Source organism: Hyperoodon ampullatus (assembly GCF_949752795.1).
Source record: "Hyperoodon ampullatus genome assembly, chromosome: 14".
Classification (NCBI taxonomy): Eukaryota; Metazoa; Chordata; class Mammalia; order Artiodactyla; family Ziphiidae; genus Hyperoodon; species Hyperoodon ampullatus.
In genome coordinates this window covers 27,500,854-27,514,476 of record NC_136927.1, presented here as the reverse complement: position 1 = coordinate 27,514,476, position 13,623 = coordinate 27,500,854, and the positions used below count along the sequence as shown (strand labels likewise).

Here is a 13,623-nt window from a genome sequence, read left to right as displayed (position 1 = left end):
ACTGGAAAGCAGGTCAACTTCTTTGAAAGCTCTGGGGGTAATCTGGATGAGAAATCATGGTGGCCTCAAACTATGTTTGTGAAAATGGATTTGGAGAGGAATTGACAGATTTGAGAGATAGTATGCATCTCAAATCTAAAGGAGGTTGTAGAGGTGAGGAAGATGTAGGAGTCAAGAGTGACACCTTGGTTTTTTGGCCCCAGCAAATGAATCCAGATCTCTTACAAGGAGACAGAAGAAGCAAGAAGACCAGATCGATGGATATTTGTGGAAAAGAGAGATGATGAGTGTGGATTTGGGTATATTGAGTTTAAGATGTTTAGGTAAATTTAAGTTGAAATAAACAGTAGTCTTTTGGTTATTAAAACCCAGAACTCAGGCAAGATTTCAAAGGTGGGGGAGGGGGGATATCCTTTAAAAGATCTGTCCCAGTCTCGGCATCTAGGATGAGGAATAACGTCCTCCTCTGAGCTCTCATAGCACCTCATTTCATACCTACCAAATAGCACTTGCTTCTGCCTTGCTTTGTCATTACTTATGTCCACATTTCATACCTTCTAGAAGACTGCATAGCCCTTAAAGGCAAGATACATACTTATTTTGCCTTAAAGGTAAGACAGCTACTTTCCTGGTGGTGTATATAGCAGATGCTCAATAGAAGCCTTTAGAATAATGTCATTGCTCTATGATGCTAAAGAACCAACAGTTCTTAGGATGGCAGCTTTAGGGTAGCAGCAGAGAAGCTGAGCTTGTGTAGAACCTCTGGTGTGTTAAACCACATGGGACTTACATTTTTCATTCTCAGGGTGAGGATGTGCCCATGAAGGGCTAGCCTGTTTATGAGGAGTTCATTTCTCTTAATGGCAAATGTAGCCAGAGGAAAATGTGACAACATGCACTAAAGACTTTCCAAATTCACACCTGAGTCCTGCTCACTGGTTCATGAACCCTCCCAACCATAGTCTTTTCTACTCTGTTTTTTGTTGACCTTAAACAATTTGGTGTCTGTATAGTTAGGTTCCAATTTCCCAATCTGCACCACCTGAGTAGCTGAGGGGAGAAAACAGCTAAGTCTCAAATTTTAAGTTTGAGGCAACTTTGGGGAAATATTCTGAGCGTGATGCTCTTGGCTATTTAGAAAATTATGCTTCCTAGGGCTTTATTCCCAAATCACTTTATGCAAAGGGAGATGGCTCTGCTTTAGAATATTTAGGAGCAAATAAGCAAAACCAGGTTAATCAAAACCACTTAAACTTTAACTCAGCTATCTTGAAAACCATCCTAGGTTTAATTCAAACATCTAAAACATGCCTTTGGCTTAAATGTGTCAAACCATAAATGCAATAAAGATCAAGGGTGTACAACCATCAAGAATAACACTGTAAAAATTGCCAAAAATATTTAATCTCTAAGTTGTTCTCAGCAGTATACTCTGCGAGTGTTCATACCCATATATGCATGTGCTGCATCTTAGGCAGAGAAGCTTTCAGAAATCACGACTCCAAGCTTTCCTATCCAGGAAGCTTTCTATATTCTTAACCTCAACCTGTAAATTAGAAATCACAATGGAGCAAACTGTAGCAGCAAATGCTTTGGTCTCCTCACGTGCCAGAAGGACATGGTCCTGTCAAAATCAAGGGTCCCAATTACCCTGTCAGCTCAACGCAAGTTGCCCAACTGTTGGGAAATGTAATATGAATGAAAGATCAAGCTGCAGTTGCTTTAGAATCTACTCAGTAATCCAAGACTTCCTTCAAGAATAGCAGTGATGTGTCTATCTGAGGTGCTGTACACTCAGGTAACACAGAAGGAGCCTAGGAGCCTAGGAAATAACCTTTGCCCTCCAGGAGAGTGCTTTTTTTCATATCTAATTTTAAATCACATATCAATAGGGCACAAAGATCAGAGGTACAAAAACACATCAGAATCAACTATACCATTTTGGGTTTGTTTAGTAGTAATGTCTTGGACCCTCACAGGACATGCGTATGAATCTGCCAGGGTTCCCAGAACACAATGCCACAGCCTAGGTGACTTAAACACTAGAGGTTCATTTTTTCACAGTTCTGGGGGCCAAGAGACTGAGATCAACGTGTCAGCCAGGTTGGTTTCTTCTGAGGCCTATTCTCTTGACTAGAAGATGGCCATCTTCTCCCTGTGTCTTCATATGGTCTTCCCTCTGTGTGTGTCTGTGTTCTAATCTCTTCTTCTTATAAGGACACAAGTCATATTGGATTAGGGCCCACCCATATGACCTCATTTTAACTCAATTACCTCTTTAAAGGCCCTGTCTCCAAATACTGTCACCTTCTGAGGAACTAGGGATTGGGACTTCAACATATGAATTTGAGTGGACACGATTCAGCCCATAATGACATGATAATTTAGTATCTTTAGGGTGAGGCTATGATATCAAAATGTTTTACCAACTAAGTTTCAGAAAAATGGCACTTTAAAAAAATTTATTGGAGTATAGTTGATTTATAAAGTTGTCTTAGTTTCTGCTGTATAGCAAAGTGAATCAGTTATACATATACATATATCCACTCTTCTTTTTTTTGCATTATTTTACCATATAGGTCATTACAGAGTATTGAGTAGAGTTCCCTGTGCTATAGGTCCTTATTAGTTATCTATTTTATATATAGTAGTGTGTATATGTCAGTCCCGATCTCCCAACTTATCCCTCCCCACAATAGCACTTTTAATTAATATTCTAGGTGGCCTTTGGAGTGTACTCTGAGAAGCATTAACTAAGTGACATGTGATGACCTCAGATCACCCCTTCTTTATCTGCAGGGATCTGGGTAACTCCTTGTGACTGAAAGAGAGAATATCTTACTTGTGCAGAGGAGGAAAGGGCCCTGACATGCCTCCCAGGCTCATGGTGACTCAACAGAATGAACAAATGTAGATAAAACGTCTAGCCCTGTGTATGACATAAACCAGTAGTTTCCTGCCCTTGGCCTGCCAATTCCAAAAAGGTAGTGCCGATCCACAGAGGCATCAGGGAAGCATTTTGAAAAACGATACAAGAGTTGGCTTTTAACAAACCTTTAACCAAACTCTTGGTTCTGCAGTTCTCCCAAGTTTAGCATATTTCCCCCATGTATGACTAAAGATTCTTTGATTACAGACAGAAGGAATGAGATCTGACCAACTTCAGCAGAAAAAGAGATCACCATAAGGATATGAGATAGCTCCAGGGAGGGCTGGATAACCAGGCTTAAATATAAAAAGAGGAACCAGTGTGGATCTAGAAGGCTAGCCCTAGGAATTATCTCCTCACTCAGTCTTCCCAGGATATCAGCACTGAAATGAATCAACTGCAGCTTTTTATCATATTTTTTCCCTATTGTGTATCACTGCATTCAGCATCTGGCATGGTTTAAATGAGCGTGTTCCCCTAAAATTCATATACTGAAATCTTAATGCCCAATGTGATGGTATTGGGAGGTGGGGCCTTTGTAAGGTGATTAGGTCATGAGGGTGGGGCCCCCATTAATGGGATTAGTGCCCTCATAAAAGAGACCCCAGAGAGATCCCTTGCTCCTTCCACTATGTGAGGATATAATGAGAAGTCTACCCCTCACCAAATATGCTGGCACTCTGTCCTCGAACTTCCAGCCTCCACAATTTATGAGAAATAAATTTCTGTTGTTGATAAGCCACCCCATCTATGGTATTTTGTTATAACAGCCTGAATGGACTAAGACCATATCAAAGTCTCGGGAGAGAGAATCCCATTGACCTGCCTTGGCCGTATCTACATCCCTTGGCTTTTTTATTGCCTCTCCAAGAATGAACACATGAGGGAAGATAACTAACCCCAAAAGGACAATGGGATGCTGCTCCCTGAGGGTAGGGATGTTTGCTGCCTACCAACAATAAACAAGCATGTGTCCACTACACCTGCTATGCACCTGCAAACATGCACAGTCTGAATAGGGGCTCTCTCGGGCCATGAAGGAGTATAGGAGATCTTGTTGTCTGAATGGAACTTGCCTCTTTCTGTCCCCAAGTTGAGGAAACTACACAATGCCTTATTTATGTGCTTCATGCCCCATTCCCCTTCCCTAGCAAGGCTTTTTTTTTTTTTTTTTTTTTTTCCTTCTGGAATGGTATTTAGATCCCAGAAGAACACAGCAGGAGGATAAGTCCTCACTGAGGCATCAGTCATAGAAATGAGGAGTGCCGATGACAAATTGAAATGTCAGCATTATTAGCAGTTTTGCTTGGAAGCTGTTTGATACTAATTTAATGATAAAACAAGAAATAGGACAGATTTGCCCTGGAAAGGGGGATGCTGACTTGGGAAAATGGGCTAAAAATAAAGCAAGGGAAAGGGAGAATAAATATTAGGCCAAGTGTCCTAAATGCAATAACTTTGGAGTCTTCCCCAGAGGAAGCATTGAAATGCCTGGGGAGACGCAAAGGAGGACAGATGGATTAGCATGCACGTGAGTTCCAGTATCCAGCATCTAAGATGTAGGGAGGGCTACCTGTACATCTCTTTATGTAACCGTGCTGCACGATGAAGTTGGGGGAATTAATATCTGTTAACTAGTCGGCTGGTTTCATGATCCATTCCCTTCAAGCTCATCCATTAATGGCCTTGTGAATGTTGGGCAAGCCATGAGATCTGTAAGGAAGAGTGTGCAATGCAAGGTCTTGTGAAGACAACATTCTTTTAAACATTTTTTAATGTATTTATGAGTTTCTTATTTTAGTAGGGAAGCTACCCTTAGAGATTTTTCTGGTGGTCTGAGTTTCTGTTGATTCTGTAAGTAGAAAGCTAACTACTTTGGGATAAACTCCCTTTGGTTGGGGAAAATCACTAAGATGGGACCATTAGTTTTGTAAGATTAAAGCAGGCATCAATCTCTTTTTATTTTTTTCTTTTTTTGTCTTGTGTGTGTGCGTCCGAATGTACATGGTACCTGCAAAGAACTAGGCAGGGGTGTTGATGGCGAATCCTCTAAGTACCATGCAGAGTGGATTTCTGTTACTTCCTGAGTATTCAGCAAAGCTTTGCGAATGACCAAAGCCTGACTTTAGCAGAGTTTTTGTGATATTAACACAGAGGACAATGTTCATGCCTCCAGAGAACTGGTTCTGAAGACAGAACAATCTAGACAAGTTACTAAATATTTCTTAAGAAAAGAGAATATTCTGGAGCAGCTGAACAAGTCTGCAGAGAATAAGCCCCCTGATATATACGCGAACAATGTCACCTTCAATGTGGAGTTCCAGAACTTACTTGCTGGCAGATCCGGAGAAAAAGGATAAATTTGTTCTTCCGTTCTATACTGATGGGTTGACACATAAAAATAAACATAATTTTATTTTGTGTTTCAAGGCCTTACATCATCTCTCTATATTGTAGAAGCCATCTCACTTGGGACTAGGACAAGGTAGTTCATTGGAAGCCTCTGAAAGGAAGGAATCACTTTTAAAGTGATACAGAGGTTTCTTAAATCTTCCTCTTTAATGTAAAATATATTAATGTGCATTAATTTGTTGATCTTTGATGTGAGTCTAAGGCCTTTTCTTTGAGTGTTGATTGAAATTCCTCATCATCTTTCCCATACAAACTTCATCCACTTTTCACAGTCTCCAGTAGAAGTCAGCCAACTGTGGCCCAGGGGCCAAACCTGGCCCACCACTTGTTCTTATAAATAAAGTTTTATCGGAACACAGCCTTGCACATTCATTTTGTCTATGGCTGTTTAAGTGCAACAAAGGCAATGTTGAACAGTTGAAGTAGAAACTACATGGCTAAAATAGTCATTATCTGGCCCTTTACAGAAAAAGTTTGCCAACCTCCAATCTATACTATCAGTTTTGGTTTTGTTTAATGTAGAGGAAGAATTCCAAGATGCATCTGAAAGATTCTGAGTGCAGAATCTCTCCAGATTTCTGAGGGTTCTTTTTCTGCTAACATGTTACCATCCTCTCACTCACAGCTAATCCAAAAAAGTTTTGAGCCTTGTTTTCACAGAATGTTTCCAAAGCATTAACTTAGTTTTCAGAGAAACAGCTCTTTTTCTTATTGTACTCATTTTTCACCAGTTTACATAATATTCCACTAAATAATGTAATTACAATAACAAGTGCAGCTGGCAGAAGCAGGTCTGGGAATAAATACAACTGACTCTTGGCAAGCAGACACCTTGACGAGTGAAGAGAAAGGTAAGTTTGCACAAAGCAGTCACTTCACAGGATGCACAGGCATCTGTCAATATGTTTTATAAAGGGACTGGATGGTGTGTGTTAATCTGGCAGGTTTGATAAGTGGAGGCCGATTGGGTACATTTTTTCCATCCATGTCCCTTTACAAAGCAACTCTCATTTCAGGAATTTACCAGTTTGCCATGTACCAGTTTGTCATGGTTATTTGACAAATGCTTATCTTCTCCACTAGCCTGTAAGGTTTAGGAGAATGGGAACAGGGCAGGTTTTGGTATACCATTCTGTCTCCATTCCTTGGCACAGTGATTGGCATATGGTCTGTGATCAAAAAACACTTCTCAAATAAATAAATGAATGGAAGCAGGCACTCTTACAATGTGCCAACCTAAAACTGTAATACAAAGACCATGAATCTTTTGAGGTCATATCAAGGAGTAGGGGGCTAACATTTCCTTCCCTGTTGTCCTAAGATCCATTGAGGAAGGGCTGGGCTTTAGAAGGGTGGGGGAGAGAGAGGCAGGGGAAAGGTAGCTCTGATTCTGATAGCTTACTTTCCCAGGCGGTTGGGAAGTTCCATTTTCAGACACCCAGATGAAGGCAATGGGTTTAAGCCAAGAGGATCATTAGCAATTTGCCTTCTGCAATCCATACCACTCTTGTATCTAGCAGAAATGAGAAACTTGCTTCTAACTGGCAAATTAAATATTGATAATACAGATCTGCTCTACAACGTCTTTCACAAGGCTGGCACCATAATTTCAGTGTTTCTAAAACTTCAGTCATTTGCATTCTGGTGTCATGTTTTTGTCATAACTGCAGGCAATCTGTAACATTATGTAGTTAATATTTATCTTTAAAGCAACTCATTTTTAACCTAAATAGATGTGCTTGCCGAGGAAACTTCGTGTTGCCACTGCAAACAGAAGACTAGTATCAGCAGTCATAAGTTAATGGAAAAAAATTAATACCTAACAATTATTAAGAACCTTTTCTATAGCAGACATTAGTGTTCTAAGACACTAATGCACCTCATATGCATTCATTATTTTAATCGTTGTTTGCTTGCACACACATACACACACACACAACTTATTAAATGTGTGCAGTTAATATCTCCATTAAAAAGGGAGGAATTGGAGGCACAGAAGATTTAAGTAACGTGCACAAGTACTAAATTGCAGAGTCTAGATTTTTATCTCAGGAGGCCTAGCTCCAGGCCCCTACTTCTTAACTACTATATTTTGCAAACAGTGTTTTTAAAGTCTAGATAGATGCTTTGGCTGCTGCAGGCTTTAAGCCTGAGGCACGCTCCATTTCTGTTAAAAAGAGGGTTTAGAAATTGGTAGAGACTTGTTAAAGATACTTTCATTTAAACTGAGAGTTTCTCATTGACATAAAAAGGATTGTGAGAGAATTGAAAAGGGAATAACTTTCTAAGTGATTCACCCTTTCCTGTTGACTTGATATTCACCACCTGCAGGCTGTATCACACCGGCTAGGTGTCTTGCACTTTGGGAAACGCTGAGCTACAAGTGGGATATAGCACACCCATATTCCAGGATCCTTTGCTCAGCTCTGGTCTCCAAGTTTGGAGAGTATAGTGGACATCCTTGGGGATATTTTCTTGCTTGCAATGGCTCTCTTTCTCTGATTATCCAGTCCTCCCCTAAGAGTTGGCCCTGGGTGACTAGGTTTATTTATACTGCTTCCCTTAACATAGCTGATTGGACCAGAGTGAGAAACTGACCCAAGGTTGGGCCCATCAGACTCCTTTTCCAGGGAATCTGTAATCAGGATTCATTAACAGTTAGTCCCTATTCCTGCGGGAATGAATGCAGCATAAATCTTAGGGGCTGGAAAGTGCCATGTGCATAAAGAAGGCAAAGAGAGCCTTTAAAAAGCAAAACAGAACAGGGTGGACCCACAGGGATAAACAAAGAGAAAAGGTAGGAAAAAGCTGCCTGAGTTCCAACAGCTCTCAGATTCTAAGCTCTGGTCCCTGAGAGACCTGGTTGTGTGACTTTTCTGCTTAGGTTGGCCCAAATCGGTCTCTATCATTTGCTAACCAAGTGAGAGGCAGTTTTCTTCCGAAGACACCACCACGCCATCAGCTAAGGAAACTGCCCTCTGAATTATTTTTTAGTGTGTGGGGAGGGGTGGGGACAGATAGACCCTGATTGTCTGTATTTTCTGGCCTGCTATTCCTAGTGGGAAGAGGAATGAGAACCACTGGGGAGAATGCCATATCAACAACCGAGAACATTGCTGATGATGAGGCATATACTTTTTTGGGAAGTATTCTTTGGAAGTCACTTAATCCAATCAACTATCCTCTGAGAAAGTCTCCCCATTTTGCACATAGGGGAACCCAAGCCTTGAGAGACACAAGCCTAAGCCCATAACCAGAGCTGCTAGACCACCCCTAACCACTCCTCACACTATGCTGCCTCTTACGGTATCCATCTGCCATATTACCGATAAGGATTTCAGTCCATAGACAGATTCTGACACAGCTGGGAGCCAAGCCTTTGCCTGCTTGGTAGCACTCTGACAAAATTTGTTAAACAGCCCCCAAATCCAACATCTGATAGCCACAGCACACAGATCCCTTTGTAATCAAATATTTTATATGAATGCAAATAAAAGTGAGCATTTGATCTCTTGCCCTATGACCATACAATCTTTCTAGTTGGGAGATTGATGAGGGAGACAGGGAGGTACTCAGGTCATGTGATTTCTCTCTTAGTTGTTTATCTGTCCATTTGTTGGTTTCAGGTGCCGGAGAGGTAAATGTTGATGGTGGGTTATGCTAACTGCACAGCTAGCACTGTTGGTAGCAACCCTGGGACAAGCTGGCAAATGCAGCCCATAGTGTCAGGAGCACTTGTAACATACAGATTTCATGGTGAGCCCTTGTGGACCATCTCCCCAAGGGAATCCAGCAACATTTTGAAATATAAGCTAGGAGAAGGCTTAGCCTATTCTAAATTGACAACATTTAGGATGGAGGAATGAACAGGTTTTGCATTCTGTCGTTTGCTCATTGGCAACATGAGTAATTCCAATAGTCTTCTGAGATGGGTGAGTCATCATTAGGGGTGACTGGCTGGTGCCCTTCTCATGGGACGAGTAGGGGCCAGAAAGCTCGTGGACGCTGGTATCTCTGGGGCTGAGCCAGGTCCTAGAGTGAAGTCTTCTGTCTGCTGCTGATACCTGATGCTAAGGGAAAATTAGCAAAAATGGCATCCAGGATGGTTCCAAAGAACAAAAGGCAAAATACAAAGAGCGTGCCAAGCTGGATAGAAAAGTCAGTTAGGATGGGGAGAGGTGATCCCTGAGAAACGATGTTGGCAGAGAAAGCATCTATTTCAGATTCCACCAGCCAGAGTTGAGGCACTTGCTGAGGTTGTATATGTGGTTCCTGCAGTCTTATATGTGGATGAAAGGGAGCAATTAAAGGAGTTGACAGGAAACCAACACCATGAGTGACACAAAGGACCCATGTGGATTCCTTTCATGGCCGACTCTATTGGGAAACTCCACCAAAGACATTCTCCTTTTCCTCCTGTTTAAGCAAATCCTATTGTCTTCCAGTGACAATGTACCTGTCCCTGGGGATGGATCATGGTTGCTGTGGCCAATAACTAAGATCCCAGGTCACTCTGGTAGTGATTGGTGTAGAGATTGGCCAATGAGATGAAAGAGAATGTCTGCAGAGAAGGCTTCTGGGAATGATTTTCCTCCAATCAAATGCAAAAGCTCTGAGAAAAATGTTCCTCTTCCCTTTCCCTCCTGATTAGAATGTTATCTTGTGAACAAGTGATGCTTCTTCTTCCTCTTGGAAGAAGGAAAGAAAGGCCAAGACAGGCACAAAGATTCCAAACCACTGCCTGATACCCCAAATCCACTGAATCAACCCTGAAACTAGGAGGTGATCAAGTATTTTTAGCTTTTAAATAATGCTTAGCTTTTCTATAACTTCTAGACAGCAACATTCTAACTGGAAAAAAAAAACGGATATAATTTTCAAAGTGTTTCTCAGGGTGTGTTCTGCATCCCCAAATGTTCTGTGATCAGATGAGTTTGCAAAAAATTGTGTATTACTGCCATCTCTCTGTTTTTCACTTTTGTGTATTAAAGGCCCTGAGAAGTACTGCAATTAAATAAGTTTGACTTTCTTTAACATTGCATTTCCTAAAATGAACTAGGCAGAGAATATTTTTAAGACTTTGTAATGTCTTTTAGAATAAGTACCTCACAGAGTCCATTTTGGAAAAATTAATTTAGAATTTGTGAGAAAAATAAGGAGAGCAGAAGTAGAGGGTTTTGGATGCGCCAAGCCCTACACGTGTCTACACGCATAAAACATGGATGAGCAGCTCTATCTTTCTGCATTATCTGCTGTTTCCAGGAGGCCAAGAAAAAGGGGTGCATTGTATAGCCATCCACTTGTCTCCCTGAAATCTGACAACATAACAGAATGTGAAGGAATATAAACTTGGCAACATGGTCGTGGTCCAATCATCCTGGAGAGCAAATCTGGAAATGCAGTCTGCTGTATTTAAAACACGTTTTAAGAAGTGTGGCTGGCAGGCGGACACTCTTCAACGATGTTGGTAAGTAAACAGCTATCTATTTTTCTCCCACTGTCTTATTTCTAAGAAAAAAAAAGAATAGTGCATTTCATTGAAATAGCCAGGTATTTCAGATGAGAACCGGATTTCTTTGGGAACCCCCAAAAAGTGTGTCTCCCTAAAAAAAAAAAAAAAAAGCCATCACCTTCATCAAGGAAGTTTTCTTTTCAGGTAGTAGGAGGGCAGAGAATAAACACAAGACAGGAATAAGAGGAGGGGAGGGACCGGGTAGGGAGAAAAAGAAAGAGAAAGAAAACAGAAAAGGAGAAGATGGTGAAAACATCCATAGGTGAGACACAGCTGTCAAAGATGAGCCAGAGTCTAATAATGTTAGGTGTCTCCCAGGAGGGAACTGGATGCCTAAGATTCAAATAGGAAGGGAAATCTTCACTGCATTCCCTTGGGCATCATTTACATTTCGAACCACATAAATGTGTATTCCATCGATTGAAATGTATCTATTGATTCAAAACATAAATTACTTTAAAATGTAAAAACAGGCTACAACAGCAACAACAAAGCTACAGTCCATGATATCAGGGATGGTCTTATACGGACTATTGAAGCCCCACGTTAAACTATATGACCCATCGTATCAAATCACGTTAAACTATATGACCCATTGTATCAAATCACAGCTTGAATTTACTTAACAGAGTGGGGGTTCCATTCTCGTTCCTAAACCACACCCCTGTTGACAAGGTCCCCATCAGTGTGAAATAATAAACCCCTCAGACTGCACACAAGCACTTCATTACCTCCCGTGTCCTTAATTTGCCAGGCGAGTCTCATTTGCCGTAGAGATTTCAATTTTATCTTAATTCTGAGGAATGTATCAGGGCCTTCTGGAGACAAGCAGCACACATTCCTCTTTATCTAGCTCTGACCTAGTTCTGGACACATCGTCCCCATCCAAACAGGAAGAGAAATCTGAAGTTGCAATACATTATTTACTAGGATGAACCAGTAATTCAGACTGCAGGGAAAAGCAATAAGAGATCTCAGGAAAGCTTAAAACATCTTGAAGGCTGTTTCATGAAGGAGTCACAACTAATGCAGGCACAGGTACTTAGGAGTGAAGTGGGGAGAGATGAGAGAGGGCCGTGCTGGGATACCACATACAATACATATGCATAAAAGAAGAAGGAAGCCTCAACCCACTAGTTCTCGGTTCCACACAACTAGATTTTGTTGTTTGTTTTACATAAGGATTTAACACACCTGATGCCAAAAGCCATTGGAAAATGGAAATAATCTACAAATCACTGTCATCTCGAGACTGGCATGAAGTAAAGGCTCTGAAAAGTTACAAGGCAGCGCATAAATGATATTAGAAAGGTTTAATAAACTATGTGGATGTATTAAATCTCTTTGAGCACAAGGGTCCCTCAACCCCAATCCTGACTGTTATGATTTTAAAAGTAGCAGAATCCTTTAGTTTTTTATAACAACACGGAGACACGACTATAAGGCACCCTGTCTGGTAAAAATTGCCAATTTCCATCAGTGACATTAAAGGCAGGCCAGTTATGACTTCACATTTATCCATCCAAACATGATGCTTTTTAAAAAAAATACAAACGGCGGCGGCGGCGGGGAGGCAATCCGTATATTTCTTAAAATACCATATCCATGCCAAGAAGGATCTCAACCAACCGTGACACCTTCACAGCAGAACGAAGCCACCAAGCTGCAGTTATAAGCAAACGGTTCTCTCCTCATCTAGGCAACACTGTTTACATCTAATGTACTTCAGCACTGAGAGAGTTTTGTTTTTAGGAAGGTAGATAACACGTGAGGTTTAAAATTCTGTCTCCTTCCCCTAGAAACACAAATGCCACTAAAACTAAGAGGACTCAAATTGTGAAGGACTCAAATTCTCCTAGAAAATGCCCTTGACTTACTAGTGGATCACCCAGCCCAGTTAACAGCAAGAGAGCATTTGAGCCACTCAGCAAAGAGCCTGGTACTCACATTAAAAAAGCAGCAAGGCATCCTTCTGACCTTTGTTATTACTTAGACCTCGTGTCGTACATAAAAAGAGTACAATGATGTCAAACAAATTCCAGAAGAGAAGTATTTATTGCTGAATCTAAATCAAAAAATCCATATCTACTATAATGGCACTTCAAAAGAAGATATACTGTATTTACCAGCTCAATCAATACTAAATTAGCTGGGATAAATATTTTCAACTCAACCAGTCTTAAGATGAAGCCTGCTATTTAGAACCCTGCGTCTGGGGAGAGACAGGGAAATTTTTGCTTATCACACAGAAACGAAAACCAGGAAGTATTTTACAAGCAGACACACCTACCCTTAGCTGCTCTCTTTCACAATTCATCTGTTGTCTTGAAACCTACAAAGAAAAGAAAAAGAGGCGGGGGAAGTCAGAAGGTTCTGCATGAAAACAGCATGAAAGAAAATGGAAAATTACTTCTAATCACTTGGCTCAAAGCAGACCCAGAATTAATTAATTATGTATTTAATGTTTTCTTTAGGTCCAAATGGCCTCCGCTTCTCTTGGAGTTTCAACTGTGTGATCTAGAAACACAACTAAGATGAGCCAGAGTCTGGAAGGTGGGTGAGGAGAGGGATGCAGTAGAGGGTGTGGGAGGTAAAAGCTGCCCAGGGGGAAGGCTTCCCTCTTGCCCTGTCTAACAGGTGCAGGCATTCTTCCCAGAAGGCCCACTCAAAATGGTTAAGAATAAGCACTGGGCATTACACAGCATCTTCGCCGATGCTAGCGTCCAACAGTATCACCTACACGCCTTGGCAAATGCGTTGCATTGTATGG

The 13,623-nt window shown here is 41.1% G+C and overlaps 1 protein-coding gene across 6 annotated transcripts in view; it reads right to left on the bottom strand.

Annotated features, from left to right (window-relative positions):
- The window catches only part of RBFOX1 (RNA binding fox-1 homolog 1), a gene marked incomplete at both ends in the record, with an annotated part of 621,309 nt that extends 608,130 nt beyond the window's left edge, over positions 1-13,179 (bottom strand). For all 6 annotated transcript variants that reach the window (XM_079718519.1, XM_079718522.1, XM_079718524.1 and 3 more), the window contains one exon: positions 13,144-13,179. In XM_079718519.1, coding sequence (XP_079574645.1) covers positions 13,144-13,170 — 27 coding nt within the window. The remainder of the gene's footprint in view (positions 1-13,143) is intronic.
- Positions 13,180-13,623: the final 444 nt, after the last annotated feature.